General features: G+C 42.5%; 1 protein-coding gene across 5 annotated transcripts in view; it reads right to left on the bottom strand.

The window, feature by feature from the left end:
* srsf11 (serine and arginine rich splicing factor 11) overlaps positions 1 to 20,767 on the bottom strand; it is a 54,603-nt gene that overhangs the window by 23,798 nt on the left and 10,038 nt on the right. For 3 of the 5 annotated variants that reach the window (XR_011948193.1, XM_072511046.1, XM_072511045.1), the window contains exons 2-4: positions 18,238 to 18,371; positions 14,953 to 15,062; positions 8,677 to 8,778 (exon numbers count right to left, since the gene is read on the bottom strand). Coding sequence is in view for 4 of the 5 variants with exons in the window: in XM_072511046.1 (XP_072367147.1) it covers positions 8,677 to 8,778; positions 14,953 to 15,062; positions 18,238 to 18,371 (346 nt within the window). In the remaining variant the exon portion in view is untranslated. The other 2 variants (XM_072511048.1, XM_072511047.1) reach the window with 2 other exon arrangements.

The following is a 20,767-nucleotide window of genomic DNA, read 5'->3' on the forward strand; positions in this document are numbered from 1 at the left end:
TGTGAAAGAATAGCAAAATGATTCCAAGACAGCATGTACATGGTTTGGTGCGGAACATGTAGATGCACCTACTAACCCTTGTGCTTAAGGTGCTAGATGTTGTGGGTTTGACCAAGGAGATTCGATTATCAGTTTCAGTGCACCTTGTATGTAGTACACACTTCTGTCATTGAGTCAGAGGGACTGAATAGTTGAGGAGATGGAATGCCACTCAAGCGAGCTGCTCTGTCCTGGATGGTATCAGATTTCTTGATTATTGTTGGAGCTGCACTCATCCAGGCAAGTAGAGAGTATCCCATCACACTCCTGATTTTTGTCTTATAGATGGTGGACAAACTTTAGGGAATCAGGTGAGTTACCTGCTACAAAGTTCCCAGCCGCTGACCTACTCTTGTAACCACAGTATCATTGTGGCGGATCAATTTCAGTTTCTGGTCAACAGCAATGCCTAGGGTATTGGTAGTGGGGTGATACAGAAGAACCCAAGAATTAAGAGTAGGCCATTCAGTCTCTGGAGCCTGCTCCACCATTCAGTAAGAGCACGACTGAACAGATGTGGCCTTAACAACACTTTCCACCTGTTCCCCAAAACGCTAAAGCCAGAGAGAAGAAATTACTCCTCGTTTCCATATTGAATGGAACACCCCATATCTTCAAACAGTGTCTGCTCCCCCCCCAGTTCTAGATTGCCCCATAATGAATCATCCATTCAGCAGTTATCCTGTAAATCACAAAATTTACAGTGCAGGATGTCATTCGGCCCATGAAGGCTGCAACAGCCCTCGGAAAGAGCATCCTACTTAAGCCCACGCCTCCAACCTATTCCTGTAACCCAGCAACCCCACCTAACCCTTTGGGCACTAAGGGGCAATTTAGCGTGGCGAATTCACCTAACCTGGTGAATTTGGACTGTGGGAGGAAACCAGAGCACCCTGAGGAAACTCCACAGACAGGCACCCAAGGCCGGAATTGAACCCGGGTCCCTGGAGCGGTGATGTAGTAGTGCTAACCACTGTGTCCCCTCAGAATCTTGTATGTTTTAATAAGATCACCTCTCGTCTTCTAAATCCAATGAGTATAGGCCTAACCACTCAACCTTTACACAAGATAACTCCTTCACGCCAGGGCTCAGTAATGTTAACAACACTGAATGTCTTAGGCAAATGATCAAAATGCCTGGCACTGTATAGTGAGAGTGCTGATTTATTTGGCATGTCCTGTCACATTGCATTAAATAGCTCTTTGCAACCTTTTTCCTGTGATGCATAAGTGCAGGTGTTCCCAAACTGGGGTCTGCAAACCACCAGGGTCAGTGATGCTGGCAGCTGCCTCGCAACCGGCAAACGCCAAGTTGCAGCACAGATTTTTTGAATAAACAAATAGACCAATACCTCTTGGAACCCTGGATGCTCATAGACTGAGAATTTCGTCCATCAGCATTTTGAGAGGCCTTGCTCCGATTGGCCCATTTGATTTATTCAGCCTCACTGTTGCTGGGCATAAAGGCGCAGGAAAATGCCAAAGATCAACGATGAGCTAGCAGGAACAGTAGACGAGAAGAAAGTGGAGAGTCAGAAGTCAGCAGCGACACTCAGGCCTCGGTGCATGAGAGGGGCTGCTTGCGCAGGGGGAGCGTGAGAGAGGTTTTTGTATGAGGGGGAGGTGTGTGTTTGGGGGAAAGAGAGGAGAATGTGTCGGATAGGATTATCAACTTTTCAGCATCACTCCTTCCATTAAAAATGACTAAAGCTCATTAAAAAAAAAAAAAAGATTTTTAGATTACCCACTCCTAACGTGGGTGCTACTTCTAGGGATTAATGTTAAGCAGCTATGGGAGGGTGTGTTGGCCAGGGCTTAATGCAAGGGGGCCATGTAGTCGGTGAATGTATTTGTGACTGTGTGCCTAATTCCTAATATATGCATAGATATAGCTAGAAAAGACTGGATTACATTTGATTTGTATTGTCACCTATTTCACAGCAGAATAGGCAGTGAGCGGCTAGGCTCTTCCAAAACCCAGTAAATTCTGGGAACAATTGTAGTGACTTTCCTGTTACTCAGAATGAGTTAGTTGAACAGCTAAATTCAAAGAACAATACAACTTCACAAATCCCACTGTTCACATCTGGATGCACTGTGCAGTTAGTTGGATGAAAAAATACAGCTGAAGTGGAAGATCAGTGGATCTAAAGCACAAATAGTAAGAAGAAATGACGTTGCCGATTAACATGTCATTGAGAAACCAGTTCCATTAGAAGCATGAAACTTGGAAGTACTCATAGAATATCGCACAGAAGAGGCCCATCGAGTCTGCAGATGCCCGAAAAACACCTGACCTGCCTACCTAATCCCATTTGCCAGCACTTGGCCCATAGACTTGAATGTTCATCCAGGTATTTCTTAAAGGGTGAGAGGCAACCCGCCTCTACCACCCTCTCAGGAAGTGCATTCCAGACCATCACCACTCTCTGGGTTACTCCTCAAATCCCCTCTCAACCTCCTGCCCCTGACCTGGTGTCCCCTCATAACTGGCCCTTCAACTCTGGGGAACAGCTGCTCTCTATCCACCTTGGCCATGCTCCTCAATCTTGGGACACCTCAATCAAGTCGCTCCTCAATCTTTTCTCCTCCAGTGAAAACAACACGAGCTTATCCAATCTCTCTTCATAACTTCATATGTTCCATGCCAGGCAACATCCTGGTGAATCACCTCTGCACACACTCCAGTGCAATCACATCCTTCCTAGAATGTAGCAACCAAAATTGGACACAGTACACCAGCTGTGGCCTCACCAAAGTTCCATACCAACTCCAACATGACCTCCGTGCTTCTGTAATCTATGCCTTGATTAATAAAGGCAAGTGACCCATATGCCTTTTTCACCACTCTATTAATCTGCTCTTCTGCCTTCAGAGATCCATGGACAAACACGGCAAGATCCCTGTGTTCCTCAGAACTTCCCCGTGCCATGCCATTCATTGAATACTTGCTTGCCAAATTACACCTCACACTTTTCAGGGTTATAGTCCATCAGCCACGTTTCTGCCCATTTAACCATCCTGTCTATATCTCCCTGTAACCCAAGACACTCAGTCTCACTTATTAACCACCCAGTCAATCTTTGTGTCATCCGTAAATTTACTGATGCTATCCACCACTTAGTCAACTATGTAATTTATATAAATTTTGTGCAGATGCCAGCATTGGACTGGGGTAGGCACAGTAAGAAGTCTTACAACACCGGGTTAAAGTCCAACGGGTTTGTTTCGAATCACTAGCTTTCGGAGCGCAGCTCCTTCATCAGGTGAATCACCCGTTGAAGAAGCTGCACTCTGAAAGCTAGTGATTCGAAACAAACTTGTTGGGACTTTAACATGATTTATATAAATGACAAGCAATTGGGGACCCAGCAGATCCCTATTGTACTCCACTGGACACTAAAACAGCTGTCTGTCATCATCCGGTCTCCGACAACAAAGCCAACTTTGAATGTACCCTCTTTCCCATGCGCATTTGCCTTCTTTACAAGTCTCCCTTGTGGGACCTTGTCAATGGCTTTGCTGAAATCAATGTGACTTTCATTATTATCATAGAATTTACAGTGCAGGATGCCATTCGGCTCATCGAGTCTGCACCGGTTCTGGGAAAGAGCACTCTACCCAAGGTCCACACATCCACCCTATAACCCAGTAACCCCACCCAACACTAAGGGCAATTTCGGACACTAAGGGCAATTTAGCATGGCCAATCCACCTAACCTGCACATCTTTGGACTGTGGGAGGAAACCAGAGCACCCGGAGAAAACCCACGCACACACGGGGAGAATGTGCAGACTCCGCACAGACAATGACCCAAGCCGGGAATCGAACCTGGGACCCTGGAACTGTGAAGCAATTGTGGTCCACAATGCTACCGTGCTGCCCTTTGATCACCTGCACACATGCTCAAAAAATGTAATCAAATCTGTTAGGCATGTCCTCCCTTTGACAAAGCCATGCTGACTATCCCCAATCAATCTTTGCCTCACCAAGTGGAAATAGATACTCATTCAGAATTTTCTCCAATAGTTTCCCCACCACGGACATGAGACTCACTGATCTGTAGTTCCCGAGCTTGTCTCTGCAACCTTTTTAAAATAGTGGGACCACATTAGCTGCTCTCCAATCTTCCTCGGAGGTCAGAGAGGAATTAAAAATTTGCGTCAGTCAGAGCCCTGTCTCCTCCCTCACTTCCCACAGCATCCTGGGACACAATTCATCCGGACTTGGAGATTTGTCCACTTGTAAGCCTGCCAACACCTGGTCACCATTTATGACAATTTGCTCAAGAACCTCACAGTCTCTCTCCCGGGTTCTAGATCTACCTCCTCATTCTCTTTGATGAAGACAGATATGAAGGATTTGTTCAACACCCTACCAATGTCCTCTGGCTCCACCCAGAGATTTCACTGTTGGTCCCTACTCTTTCCCTGGTTATCCTCTTCCCATTGATATACTTATTGAAAGAATATCTTGGAGTTTCCCCTACTTTTACTAGCCAGAGCTTTTGCAAATCCCCTCTTTGCTCTCCCAATTGCTTTCTCAAACTCCATCTTACACTTCCTGTACTCCACTGAAGCCACTGTTGATTTGCTCCCCTTGTACTTATTAAAACCTGTTTTACTTTGCATCGTATCCTGAATGTCTCTGGTCATCTATGGTTCTCTGGGTTAATGTTACTCTTTCCTATTACTCTAGAGGGAACATGTTGGACCTGTACACTCCCCATTTCCTTTTTGAACATCCCCCCACTGCTCTTCTGTTGGTTTCCCCACAAGTAACTCTTTCCAGTCCACCGTGGCCAGATCCTGCCTTATTCAACTAAAATCCGTTCTTCCCCAATCCGCAACTTTTTTTTCCAACTTGCCCATAACAAACTTAAATTGAACCATGTTATGGTCACTATCATCAAAATGCCCACCCACCATCACATCAACCACCTGCCTGGCTTCATTTCCCAGAATTAGGTCCCTGGTTAGACCCACTACATATTGAGCTAATAGCTTCTCCTGTACACATTTAAGAACTCCACTCCATCTAAGCCCTTAACACAGTGACTATCCCAATTAATATTGGGAAAGTAGAAATCACATAATATAATTACCCTCTTATTTTTATTTTATTTTAAAAGAATGTATTGGAGGTATATCCAGAAAATACAAAAACGGGAAGCCAATAAAATAATGGCAAACACTCCATATAACGCGATAGCAGTATAACATCAGAAAAATCCCCATATATACAAATACATCAGCTACATCCCCAGACAAATTTAAACAAAATGAAGTACACCCACCCCATAATAGCCAATAGTTACTGTACTCCACCCTACTCCTTCCCCCCCCCCTCCCCATTGACATTTGAATACTTCTTGAAAAAGACAATGACCAGCTTCCATCTCACGAAGAACCCCCTCATCCATACCTCTAATGGCGAACTTAATTCTCTCCAAATGAAGAAACTCAGCAAGGTCCGCACCCATGACCTGATACTTGGTGGATCCGAGGACCGCCAATTTAGCAAAATTCCCCATCGTGCTAGCAAGGGGGCGAAAGCCACAACATTGGCCTCCATCCCCACCAAAATATCAGATCCTTAGAAACTCCAAAAATCACTACTCATGGAGAAGGCTTGACCACCATTCCCACTACTTGAGACAATACATCTGTGACTCCTTCCCAGAACCCCACCAATTTTGCACAGTACCAAACATGTGGGCATGATTCACAGAAGACCTGGCACATCGTACACACTGATCAACTTCTGGGAAGAATCTGCTCAGCCTTGCCGGTGACGTACTTGATCTATGTACAACCTTAAGCTGAATAAGACTAAATCTAGCACACAAGGATGCATTAATCCTACACAGTGCTTCCCAAAGCTAACCTCTCACCTTGCCTCCCAATTCCTCATTCCATTTTTGCCAATTTGCATCGCAGAAACCTCCTCCTTCCTGGCCAACTTAGCGTACACATTGGAGATCTTGCCTTCCCCAATATCATCCGCCGAGAGGAGCCTGTCCTGCAGACTCAAGGGCAGCAACATTGGGAACGAACCCACTTCTTTACTGAAAGAGGCCCTTATTTGGAGATATTTGAATTCATTATTACTTGGCAATTGGTAAGCCTCCAACAGCTGAGTTAGGTCTGCAAACTTCCCACCCAGAAACAGGTCCTCGAAGTATTTGATCCCCAAAGGGTCCCAACTCCTTAAACCAGGCATCCAATCTTGCTTGGTCAAATCAACGGCGACCACAGATCAGGACCTTTCTGTACATGCCCTCCACGCCAAAATGTAGCCAGCACTAATTCCACACCCTCAAAGTGGAAGCTATCACTGGATTTGAGGAGTACCTACTCAGTGAGAATGGTAGAGGAGCTGAAGCCAATGCCCTTAAGGAGGTCTCCCTACACGATACCACCCTGTACCACACCCACCCACCTTGATCTAACACCCATTTCTGGACCATGACAATATTGGCAGCCCAGTACTACTCTGAAAATTAGGGACAGCCAGCCCAGTACTAACTCTGAAAATTAGGGACAGCCAGGCCACACCCCGCCTACCCCTCTCCAGATAAACTCTCTTAATTTGTGGAATCCTCCCCACCCACACAAATAAGCCCACTGACGTTTCTGAAAAATATTTGGGCAGAAAGATTGAGATTCTGGAATACAAAAAGGTACCTCGGCAGGATCACCATCTTTATTGTCTGGACTCTCCCAGATAGGGATAGCAGCAGACTGCCCCATCTTTAAACTCCTCTTTCATCCCCTCCACTAAATTTGCCAGATTTAACTTGTGAAGTTGAACCCGGTCACATGCCAGCTGAATCCCCAGAGAGCGAAAGCTCCTTCTCGCCAAGCGAAACAGGAGCCCACTCAAACGGCCCTTTTGTCCTCCGGAGATCAGGAACATCTCGCTCTTCGCCGCATTGAACTTTATCCGGAGAAGAAGCCAAATGCACTCAGAATCCAGTCAAATGGGGCAGCACGGTGGCGCAATGGGTTAGCCCTGCTGCCTCACGGCTCCGAGGTCCCAGGTTCGATCCCGGCTCTGGGTCAGTGTGGAGTTTGCTCATTCTCCCAGTGTTTGCGTGGGTTTAGCCCCCACAACCCAAAGATGTGCAGAGTAGGTGGATTGGCCACATTAAATTGCCCCTTAATTGGAATAAATTAATTGGGTACTCTAAATTTATTTTAAGAAAAGAATCCAGTCAAATGACTCCATGGGATTAGAAACGTACAACAGGTCATCCATGCACAAAGAGAGTCGATGCTCCACTCTCCTTCCCCCTCCCACCCCTTCTTCCCCAATACCCTTCCATTCTCCAGACATCCGAAGAGCCATTGCCAAAGGCTCAACTTCAACAGCAAAGAGAGTGGACACCCTTGCTTCTTTCCCCGTTGCAAATTGAAATGCTAAGAGTTAACCCCATTAGTAGAGATACTTGCTTTTGGAGCTTTGTACAACAGTCTAACCAAGTCCACAAATCCCTGTTTGATTCTCCAACTCGTCCACCTTGTCACGTACTTTTTCTGAAGCAGTCAGCCATCAAGGAAAGCTTTGCTTCCACCAAGGCCAGCCGGTCCTCATAGTCAGTGACAAACCACTCCATTTTTCAGAGCAACACACCCAGAGCCTCTAAACACAGATTAACTCTCTCCACTTCCACTTTAAATCAGATCAATGGCCCTTACAAGATCTTCTGTTTCTGGAACTAAGCAGTTAAAAAAAAGTCTACCAACTGAGCAGTAGACATTGGGCGTTAAGTGCCAACTCCAGGTCTGCCACCATCACACCTTCAACCACGCTTTTCAGTGCCTCACGGTCTGCTTGTAGCAGCTTTCCTTTTCCTTCGTTGCTCTTTGCCGCGTGCATTCCGGACCCTGCACAAAATATTGCCGACACCTTCACCTATGAGAATTGTGACTGCATTCAAAGGTACGACCGGGATTTATGGGCGAGAAAGTTCCCCCGCGTGGGAACCACCAAACACATGGCCACCATTGGAGGTTCACCCTATTATTATTTTGTACACCTCTGCGAATTGCGCACATATCTGCTCCTCAATTTCCCACCACTATCTGGGGGTCTATAATAAACACCTAGCAATGTGGCTGTCCCTATTTTGTTCCCAAGCACTACCCACAAAGCTTCATTTGATCTCCCCACCAAGATATCATCGCTCCTTAATTAATAATGCAATCCCTCCTCCTCTTTTACCCCCCGTCTTGCCTGAAGATTTTATAATCCAGGATGTTGAGCTGCCAATCTTGCTCCTTCCTCAACCACGTCTCCATGATGGCTACTATATCACAATTCCACGTGTCAATCCTCACGTTTAACTCATCATTTTTACCTGTAATACTCCTGGCTTTAAAGTAGAAACCATCCAGCCTGGTCTTACTCCCTTGAAACTTACAACTGCTATATTCCCTCTGACTTGATTGCTTTTGCATGTTCTGCTGTGTCCCTGTTCTGCTTTTGTGTTATGCTGGGTCCCTATTCTGCAAACAGTCTGTGTCCCCTCCCCTTGCCGAATTAATTTAAGCATAGCGTATGCGGATATGAAGTCAAAATAGCAGCCAAATGCCATCTCAGCATCGATTCTGTTACAGCTGTCCCACACTTACCTGTGAATTCAAGTTTGTTCCTGGCAGTCCAAGTGCAGCAAGAGTTGGGTCCAAACCAGGATTAACATTCCCAAGAGTAGCAGCCAAAGGAACACTGCTGAGCTGGTTGAAAGACAAAGAATTGTCTGAAAAAATTGATTGTGCAAAACCTTTAATTGAAAATAACCTTCACATGATTTATTTCCTGTACCGCTCCAATGTATTGTCAAAAATAACAGCATATTTACATTTGATGGAAGTCTGACTTTATGGATAGAAAATATACCCATATTATTTGAAGAATGATAAATGCTCTTTTAAGAAAGGTTAGCTAGCCTCTCTAGTCAGATATTCGATCAAATTAAGTTAAATGTACCCTGCTCTTGAGATTGAATTCTCAACTCACCTTTTCATATGTTTATCTGCATCTGAAGTAAAATACGAAATGAAAGACACCAATTTACAGTTTGGTACAAATGTAAGGTTCAAAAATAAAACTTGTGGCCTGGATTTTGTGGTGATAACAGTGTCAAAACTGCCAGCACTTGCCTTCATTATTTCACTGAAAATTGACAGCAAATATAGATTCCACACGTGCAGAATAACACAGAAATCCAGAAGTTGTCATCTAGCGGTCCTACGTTTCTCTGGATCAAGTTATGTTTCTGCAAATTAACCCCCCTCCTCGTGACTTGTTAACAGATTTAAATTGCCATTTGATGGGGGAAAACCAAATTTTAAAACATTTTTATTTTTAAAACAGTACCCAATTATTTATTTTTCCAATTAAAGGACAATTTAGCACGGTTAATCCACCTAGCCTGCACATCTTTTGGGCTGTGGGGTTGAGACCCACACGAACACGGAGAATGTACAAACTCTACGCGGACATCGACCCAGGGCCAGAGCGCAGTGATGCAGCAGTACGAACCACTGCACCACCGTGCCGCCCTGGGGAAAACCAAAATTGCTAAATCTTAGTCAGCAGTTTCGTTTGAGGTCAATGGTGAATGCACTTGCATCGCATCGCCCCCCCCCCCCACTGTAAAATCTAGCCAATGGGAATTCAGATAAATCCCAAACTATTCAATTCAGATATTTTGAAGCAATGCTGATGACTATCTGTGCTGCACATTTTAAGCCAAACTACATTTAGGAAAAGTGCCAAGAATTTTGAAAAAGTTACGTTCAATTCCAAAAGTCACAAAAATAATCATCATCTGCTTCTGAAGGCAAAAACATTTCCCATGTTATTACTGGGTTACAAAGTACACTGGTGTCAATATGCAATTAAAAAGTGGCACTTTATCCAACGTACTTTCATACAGTGCAATACATTTGTGTTCTATTATTTCACTGTTGAAATTGCTTTCAAGCATAACATACATAAATCAATACACCTGTATTATACTTTACATATTAAAATTCTTTCAACTTTAATCTCGATTTAGAAAATATAAACAGAACAAAATTCTATACAATTATAATTTATCAATAGTCCCCACCCCCCACACACTCATTTCAATGCAATTTGAAAACTTTTGGAAAAATAGTACAGACGCACCTTTATGAAACTTACAAAAAGAGATTGTGAGAATGTTAGAATCACCCAACTTCGGGGCATCTAAATTGTTCCCAGACTCTCAAATCATGAGACACAAATGAAACTTATGAGAAACAAGTCTCAGAATTTCCCCAAATCCTATTCCTAATACAGATACCAACCTTCAAGGCCTAACACAGTTATATACTACTGCTACTGAGTAATGTTTTGCTCCTCTTAACAATTAATTTTGATATGAAATCAGCTAACAATCTAAGAACATGGTTTCAGAAGCCAAACTGCAAGCATCAGGTGATGGCTGTTAATATTCAATGTAAAGCATGGTCGGAGTTATCATCTGACAGGCAAGCACATTTAGTAAGATGATATTGCCCAAAAGATATTTAAAATCTCAAACTAATTAAACGTTACTGCACCTGGGAGAACTTCAACTTTGACACAAAATTTGTTAAATGTGTGCTGCAGACAACATAATTAAAGAGATTTAACATTGTTTTAATGATGCCAATTGTAATTTGAAGAGAATAACGCAAACTAATAATGCTTGAACTTATAGTGAAATAGTTGCATTTTACTTTTCTTGGGAGGTATATCAATCAAGGTATAAAAACATGGACAAGCAAAAAAATAAATACACCCCAAATCCAGCATTTCTGTTCTGTCCAACATAAATGGGAGCACTCGACAGTGTGACCAACAATGAAACTTTCACCAATACAAATTAATAATTTCACAGTAAAGGCACACTTAAGATAGCAGTGATCATAATATGAATTTCACATTCAGCTTGAGTGAGGGAAGAGTTGGTCAAAGGCTAGTGGTTTGAACTTAAGGGCAATTATGAAGACAGCTGGAGAATTAAGGAATAAGTCAGTAGAGATACAGTAGCAGACATATAACCATCAGCAAAGATACCGAGAAAGAAGGATTCTAGGGGAAAGGTGCATCATCTGTGGCCAATTAAGGAAATTAAGGTAGCACCAAATTGAAATAAAAAGTAAGCAGCACTGCGGCACAGTGGATAGCACTGCTGCCTCATGGCGCCGAGGTCCCAGGTTCGATCCTGGCTCTGGGTCACTGTCCGTGTGGAGTTTGCACATTCTCCCAGTGTTTGGGTGGGTTTCGCCCTCAACCCAAAGATGTGCAGGGTAGGTGGATTGGCCATGTTAATTGTCCCTCAATTGGAAAAAATGAATTGGACACTAAATTTTTTTTAAAAATTAAACAAAATGTGTACAATTCCACAAAGATTAATGGTAGGTTAGAAGCTTGGGCAGAATACAAAAAAACACATGGAATTACAAAAAAAAGGAGGAAATTAAGAGTATAAGAGGAAGTTAGCAACAAATATAAAACCGAGAATAAGAGTTTACACAGTTATTTATAAAGGAAAGTGAACAGTAGTCCACTACAAATTGTCTGGGGAATTAATAATGGAAAATACGGAATATGTGGCTGAATTGAAAAAATATTTTACATCTGTCTTCACTGTAAAGGATATAAATAATATCCAAGAAGTGTGTATCAAGCGGTGAAAGGCAGGGAGCAACTTAAAACAATTCAATCACCAAAGACCAAATACAGAGAACATTGTTAGAACTAAAAGCTGACTAGTCCCCAAGTCCTGATGGACTTCAACCTGGGGTCTTAAGAAAAAGTGCTTGTTGAGATAGTAAATGCACTGGTTTAAATTTTCCAAAATTCCCTAGTCTGAATAGGTCCAATTGGATTTGAAACTGCAATATCTCTATTCAAGAGGGGAAGACAAAATAAGAAACTACAGGTCAGCTAGCTTAACATCTGTCATAGGGAAAATACTGGTATCTATTATCAAGGTCATAGTGTGTCACTCATAGTACAGTGGGCAACATTAGTATAGTACGAAGAACACCAGGTTAAAGTCCAACAGGTTTGTTTCGATGTCACTAGCTTTCGGAGCGCTGCTCCTTCCTCAGGTGAATGAAGAGGTATGTTCCAGAAACAAATGTATAGACAAATTCAAAGCTGCCAGACAATGCTTGGAATGCGAGCATTAGCAGGTGATTAAATCTTTACAGATCCAGAGATGGGGTAAACTCAGGTTAAAGAGGTGTGAATTGTGTCAAGCCAGGACAGTTGGTAGGACGTGTGACAACGCAGAATCGCCGAGCAGAAACTTATAGCCAAGTTCTGCACACATGAGTGCGGCCTCAACCGGGACCTGGGATTCATGTCGCATTACATTCATACCCCACCATCTGGCCTGCAAAATCCTACCAACTGTCCTGGCTTGACACAATTCACACCTCTTTAACCTGAGGTTACCCCATCTCTGGATCTGTAAAGATTTAATCACCTGCTAATGCTCGCATTCCAAGCATTGTCTGGCAGCTTTGAATGTGTCTATATATGTGTTTCTGGAACAGACCTCTTCATTCACCTGAGGAAGGAGCAGCGCTCCGAAAGCTAGTGACATCGAAACAAACCTGTTGGACTTTAACCTGGTGTTGTAAGACTTCGTACTGTGCTCACCCCAGACCAACACCGGCATCTCCACATCATAACATTAGTATAGATAGAGGATTGTTTAACTTACAGGAACAGGAAACAGTCAGCATAAATGGGTCATTTTCAATTCAGTGGAAGATGCAATGAGTGCACTGCCACAGGGTTCAATGCTGGCACCTCAATTATTTACAATCCATATTAATGATGGGACAACATTTGCCAATGACACCAAGTTGTGAAGAGGACATGTGGGGCGCGATTCTCCACTCCCACGCCGGTTGGGAGAATCGCCTGGGCCGCCGGTCCGGTGCCCTCCCGCGATTCTCCCAAGCGGCGGGAACGGCCCGGTCGAGTTTCACGGGTCGCAGGCCAGATACCGAAAACCGCGATTCTCCGGCACCCCCGCTATTCTGAGGCCCGGACGGGCCGAGCGGCCAGGCCAAAACGGTGGGTTCCCCCCGGCGCCGTCCACACCTGGTCGCTGCAGTCGTGGGCGGTGCGTGAACGCTTTGGGGGGGGGGGGGGGGGGGGGAATCCTGCACCGGGCTTCACCTGGAATGTGGGGTGGCCCACCGATCGTCGGGCCGTCCTCTCTGAAGGACCTCCTTCCTTCCGCGGCCCCGCAAGATCCGTCCCCCATCTTCTTGCGGGGCGGACTTAGAGAGGACGGCAACCACACATGCGTGGATGACGTCCGTTATGCGGCGCCGGCCGCGTCATCTATGGGGCGCCGCTTTTACGCGGGCGACAAGGCCTGGCGCGTGTAGATGACGCGGCCCCGATACTGGCCCATTGTCAGGGCCTGAATCGGTCGGGACCGGGGCCATTCTGCGCCGTCGTGAACCTCGACGGCGTTCACGACGGCGCGGCCACTACGGCGTGGGAGTGGAGAATCCCGCCCAAGGAGTCTGTAAAGGGATAAAGATAGGTTGAATGGACAGATGAAATACAGTTTCCACTTTGGCAGCAAGAATTTTTAAAAGCCATGTTGTTTAAATTGGGAAAAATTGCAGACATCTAGCTGCAGACCAATCTGAGTGTCCAGGTGCATCAATCATGCAGGTACAAAAACTGATTAAGAACACAAATGCCAATGTTGTCACTTATTGGAACAAAGAACAAAGAAATGTACGGCACAGGAACAGGCCCTTCGGCCCTCCAAGCCCGTGCCAACCATACTGCCCGACTAAACTACAATCTTCTACACTTCCTGGGTCCGTATCCTTCTATTCCCATCCTATTCATATATTTGTCAAGATGCCCCTTAAATGTCCCTATCGTCCCTGCTTCCACTACCTCCTCCGGTAGTGAGTTCCAGGCACCCACTACCCTCTGCGTAAAAAACTTGCCTCGTACATCTACTCTAAACCTTGCCCCTCTCACCTTAAACCTATGCCCCCTAGTAATTGACCCCTCTACCCTGGGGAAAAGCCTCTGACTATCCACTCTGTCTATGCCCCTCATAATTTTGTATACCTCTATCAGGTCGCCCCTCAACCTCCTTCGATTCTCCACTCCCAAAGGTGAATGGAGAATATAGGGCGGGATTTGCAGAGCAACCCACCAGGCGTTTTTCGGCGGTGGAGGTGGCCCACCAGCGGGATTTTCTGATCCCACCGTTGTCAACAGAATTTCCTATTGACTGCATCCCTCGCCGCCGGGAAACCGGAATATCCTGCGGAGTAAATTCCACTCTCAGAAATAGGCATACTTGGGCTATAGATGTAGAGTATTGGTGTGACCACATCTAGAGTACTTTGTACAGTTTTGGTCTCCGGATTTAAGAAAGGACATAATTGTATTAGGTCAGGTAAGGTTCACTTGACTGATTGCTGTGATGAGGGGGTTATCCTATGAGAGAAGGTCGGAAAGGTTGAGCATGTATCCACTGAAATTGAAAAGAATGAGGGTAATCCTATTGAAACATACAAGATTTAGGCTGACATAAGCAACCGCCCATTTTGAAATTGGTCATGTTAAGTAGATGGGACTACAGCGAAATAGAGGGTTTTTTTGGGGGGGGGGCGGGGGGGAGAAAATCAACTGAGCTAATGGGGAAATTCCATCACCGATCTTAATGGCTTCATGCCTTTTAAGTACCACCATCCACTCACGTTAAGATTAGCTCATTTTCATCTGCTGCAATTTCAAAATCATTTGTAGAGAAAGCTGTAAATACACATCAGATATTAATCCCCTTAAAAATGAATTATTTCAATTAATTTAAAATTGAATAGCTTACTTACTGATGTCAGAGGATTTGGTGTAGGTAAGAGTCCACCTCCAGGCAGCAGACCTGCCACTGCATTAGCTGGTGCCAACAAAGACAAAGCCTTAGATTCATCAGGAATGACTCCTGTAGAAAAATTCAGATCTGCATTAGAACAAGTCCACACAAGGTAATTCATTACACATAAATACACCCAGCAAAACAAGGTCTCACTGTTTTCAGCACCTTAGCTTGTAGAAAGTACACTTATAATCTTGCTAAAATAGATTTTATGTTTTACTAATTACAACTGAAACCTTTAAACTTTTAGAATGAAATGTCATAGATGTAAAATTTGATTTTTTTGCCCTGAATCTAAAAATCAGTATATACTATAGTAAAAAATAAATAAATATCACAATACACACTACTTTTTTTTTGTAACACTGCCAAGATATTATCACCTGTACTCGATTTTTTAGTCATGAACCAAACGTAAGCAAGCACAGTCGGTTCTCCAGGGGTTGTGCTCTCAACTTTTCAAAAGATGTTTTATGAACAAGCGACTCGTGTCGGCTGCTTCACTATAAAGCACACAGAAAAATCAAGATACACAAGACAAAAAAAAGTTTATGATTTAGGGACCAAAATCATGAAAAAGTTCACTATGACTTGTTTAGAACTTACCATTAGACAGGAGAAATTCATGAATAAGCTGAAACATACTGCTCATTATATATTAAATGCTACTTTTTGTGTAAGTGAACCACTTTTTTTTGCAATGTTACTAGATATCAATTTGCCACTGTGCCCCATTGCCCCATAATCAAGAGTGACATTCTGTAAATATATATACACACCAACTGCATTTCTATCCTTTACAGATAATAGTAATTATCAGCACTGCATGTATAAAGATACTGTGTAGCACCTCAGCAAGAAAACATACAACAAGTAAAGGACACTTAAGAGAAACTGGATTAGCTGCAGAAGGCAAAACTGTTGGGTGGTATTTTCAGCAGGGCCTGGTAAATAGGTCTGGCTGAACCAGGGAAAAGAACTGTAAAACACAACAACAAAAAAAGAAAAACCACTGTTAAACAAAGGCAATGGTTCCACTTTCTGTACTGAGCAGTGCTGATAAAATTAACAGAATGCACTTAGCATAGCGTTATCAGGGTCGTTTACATCACTGAGATGTTACCGACTGTCATAACTAAAGGATTGTCTTTTAAATGATTTATGAAATTTATTACGCAGTTCACATGTACCTTTGGCGTTCATACTCAGATGGAAGAAGAATTTGATAGGAGGGAAAGAACAAAGAAAAAGGGGAAAGGAAAACAGACAGAAGAAAGAAAGACAATTGACAGCCATTGTCTACCAGTAAACAAGAGTTCCGACATGCTGCAAGTCCTTTTTAAAGCTGAGCACGTTATTGCACATATTACTTGCTTACCGTGTTTCTTGGTTGTATTTAGCTAATCCAAATCTTCATTACAGCACAAATCACAATCACACACAAATTAAATCATGCAAATAAAAAAAACCTCTACAAAGGGCCCCAGGAAAGTTAGATTTTGATGTGCATAGTACACAGGGTAATTGGTACAAGTTTCAATTCTGCAACAATGACAGTATTTTTAAAATTTGATTTATTGACGAATTTCGCTATCCAAACCAGAAATGTTTTCATCTTAACAAATTCCTTAAGTCACTTGGCTTAGTGCACCAAATCTAATTAGCATACGTTACTAGGCCAAATGTTTTCCGGTTAATGTAATGAGCACTTAAACAAAAAAATAATTTTGCAGCTGTCATGATGTACTAACTGACCTAGAGCCCTGAGAGAATTTTATTTAACAAAAAAAATCAGTGTAGTATAATGTGTGATTGCAGATACCATAAAGCACACCATTTTGGCTTACACAGCCTCATGTTGCAGATACCATAAAGCAGGCCATTTTGGCTTACACAGCCTCGTGATGCCATTCCAAGTGGATAATTTGATTTAGAAATTGAATTGTTACCAATCACTTTCTATACTCGTACAAACCAAAATAAACTGTGCCAAAATTACCTACTCTATAGTATGTTATCCCTTTCAATATATTTCTCTTTTAGCCTGCCCTTTCTTAGTTTCCTGAATTCTTTCCTTCATACAATCTAAACTGGATAACATCAAAGCCTAGAAATATAGAAACAGTGAAGAGAAAAGGTAGTTAACAAGAACAAATGATTACAACAGGACAACACATGGGGACTCTTATGCTTGCTGGCCTTTTGTAAATTGCCTAGAATCCCCTGTTGCTGCAGAGGACCCACTTTTTCAGTCATCAGGGAAGGGGCTCTGCAACTGCCTTCTCCACTATAAAAATCACACACACAGATAACAGAGAGAAGAATTTATTATTTTGGGTGATGCTCTGGGTTTTATGAAACAATATGGTTATTAAAAAGACAACTCCACCTTCACAAAAGCACATATAAAAAGCTGGATTAACCAACTTTTTAAAAACTTTAGACTAAGTTTTCCCACCCCATTAACAACCCTTGGTGTACTGCATTAAAAAGAAACTTTTTTTTTAAACTACTATTTTGAAATAGTAATTAGAATGCCAGTAGCATCACTTATTACCTCCATCTTAAGCTGGGTTTCTGATGCAAAAATATAGAATTACGTCCAAGTTGTATTTTTGTTATAATGTTGATAACTGAATTCAATTAGCTGAAGCATGAAAATTATTTAAGTAAATATTAATTCTACAGTGTATTAAACATAAATTACTCAAAATATAACACTTTCAAGATGGATGATGGTAGGGAAATCACAATTAATTTGAAATTAGTGTTGGACATTATATTGAGGTATATTGTTCTAATGTGTGGCCTCACTGTGTAATTACCAATGGTGCTGTTCACAAGACAATAATGTGCACTGCACAAGTTTGGTCCAAGAACATACCCAGAGCCAAAATGTTATGTAATAAATAAAAATTTGATGTCAAAAGTAGTTACTTTTTATCGTGCAATCCATCTTTAAATGCAACCGTCCTGCCCATAACAGTCAGTCCTATTATTTAATCTCTTAAGGATTCACTGAAGTCAGTCAGACAGGCTTCATCAGAAATGTCTCAAAATACACTGCAGCTTTAACATTTAACATTTTCATAGACAATAATGGCAGTATACCAAGGGTTTATGCTTCAATATCACTAATAACGTTTAGCATGCCGGTATATTGAAATTTACTGAAAAATGCTCCAATGGGTACAACTGAGGTGATAAAGGACCAAAGAAACCCAAGCAATAAAACACAAACCTTCTGTGTAAGGGACAACTATCAAAGCTCTGTCAATGAAGACTGTGTTTGTCAAATGCTGCGCCACTCCCACAGCGTCAGGATCATGAAACTTTACGAAACACACGCGAGACGTCACTGGTAATGGCGATTCACTAAAAGAAAAAAAAATCAAAACATGATTGAACCACAGTGTAGAGATTACATTGCATCTTATTTAAAAAATATGATTTTATAAAGATCTTTCAATCTCAAATCATGCCACGTGCATATGCTTCAAAACAGACTCCCGCCAGAGACTGGAGTAGTGTGCGCAAATCTGGTCACATTATAGGAAGGATGTGATTGCACTGGAGGGGGTGCAGAGGTGATTCACCAGATGCTGCCTGGGATGAAACATGTATGTTATGATGAGAGGTTGGATAGGCTTGGACTGTTTCCCCTGGAGCAGAGAAGATTGAGGGACGACCTGATCGAGGTGTACAAGATTATATGGGGCATGGACAAAAAGCAGGTGTTCCCCTTAGTTGAAGGGTCAGTTACAAGGGGACAAAGCTGGGGGAGGGGGGAGATTTGAAAATTTTATTTTTACCCAGAGGGCGGTGACGGTCTGGAATGCACCGCCTGGGAGGGTGGTAGAGGTGGGTTGCCTCACAGCCTTTAAAAAGTATGTGGAAGAGCAGGTGGCACATTGTAACAGTCAAGACTATGGGCCAAGTGCTGGCAAACAGGATTAGGTAGACAGGTCAGCTGTTTTTCATGCGGCGGTGCAGACTTGATGGGCCGAAGGGCCTCTTCTGTGCTGTATTATTCGGTGATTCCGCTCAACAGTCGCCATTGTTGCTTAGGAGCTTGCAATCCCAAATGACCAGAGGGTCATTGGGAAAATATTAAGAGTCCATTATAAAGTACGCAATAGCAGAGCATTTAGAAATACATATATAATCAAGCAAAGGCAGCATGGCTTCATGAAGGGGAAATCACGCCGGACAAATGCATTACAATTCTTTGAAGTGATAATGAGCAGGATAAAGGGGACCAAGTAGATGGAATACACTTGGATTTCCAAAAAGCATTTGATAAGGTACTGCACAAAAAGTTACTTAATAAGATAAAAGAGCCCATGGTGTTGATGGTAGTGTATTTGCAGGATAGAGAATTGGCTAACTAGTAGGAGAGAATTGGGATAACAGGGTCATTTTCAGGATGGCAACTTGTAACTAGTAGAATGTGACAGGACAGTGCTGGGGCCACAATTATTTACAATATATTAATGACTTGGATCTGGGAAATGAATGCACTATTGCCAAGTTTGCAGATGACACAAAAATAGGTGGAAAGGCAAGTGGTGAAGATGACAATCTACAGGGGTATAGATAAAGTGAGTAGACAAAGACTTGGCAGTTGGAATAATGTAGGAAAATGTGAAGTTACATACTTGATAGGAGCTGAATATTATGTAAATGGAGAAAGGCAATAATATCTTCACTATGCCGATCATTTATTCTTTCGCCCATTTTTATTGAGGAAATCAGCTACTGAAGCTTTTATTCCTGTGTGCCAATCACTTTCAAAGACCAAGATTTGGATGCAGATTCAAGGTTCCAAATAGGAACAAAAATCTCACCCCTCATTTGGTGCAAAGCCAGTACTCTCTTGCTAATCTGAAACTTCCCTCAAGTGTGGGGCAATGATGGGGCAGGTAGGGAGGTGATGATGAGTCTAACCAAGTTATACTAGATCACCATCGCGATCAATCCTGGATGGCACCTCTAATCACCTGGGTGGCCGTTTTATATTTTCTCTTGGAAAGTTGGAGGAAAAACAGTTAGGCCACAGGGTGGTTCATTGGTTTCCAAAATTTTTGTTGTTGAGCTATTCCAAAGTACCTTGCAACACTCGTTATACCTCATGCAACCACTGCAACATACACGTTTTTTAAAAACTGGGACCCTGAAGGAAAGAAACAAAAAGGTCATCTAATTGGGGATGGCACTATGAGAACAGTGGAACCATCAGGAGGTAATTTATGTTTGTGCAACCTGGTATATATATATATTCTGCATTCTGTTCTTTACAGTAAACATACACACACACACACAGAAGGCAGCTCTTCACTTCACAAACTTCAAGATAACAACAGTACCAATATGGATATATACTTGCAAAATCCAAAGTCACAATTTTAAAGCATCAGCAGCTTGTACTTTGGTGCAGGTTACAATCTGCAACAGTGCTATAGTTATTTCATCAGGAGGCTGCTTGGAGTATGGGTTGTACCTGGCACTTTTGACTTTACACTGAAATGATTTACACAGTAAATAAAAGCAAATGCAGCCAATCATGAACAAACTTTTTTTTTTTTTTTTTTAAAAAGCATACATTGATTTTATAATTCTTGATCAGAGAAGTACTTCTAACATTTCAAAGTAGTAGCTGTGAAACATTCCCTATGTAAATAAGTAGTAGTGAAAATGTGTTGCTTATATTATACCCAATATTATTTGGGGGAAAAAATGTAATCTGTTCCATAACAAACATTACAAAACTG

Source organism: Scyliorhinus torazame, chromosome 7 (assembly GCF_047496885.1).
Source record: "Scyliorhinus torazame isolate Kashiwa2021f chromosome 7, sScyTor2.1, whole genome shotgun sequence".
NCBI classification, from domain to species: Eukaryota; Metazoa; Chordata; class Chondrichthyes; order Carcharhiniformes; family Scyliorhinidae; genus Scyliorhinus; species Scyliorhinus torazame.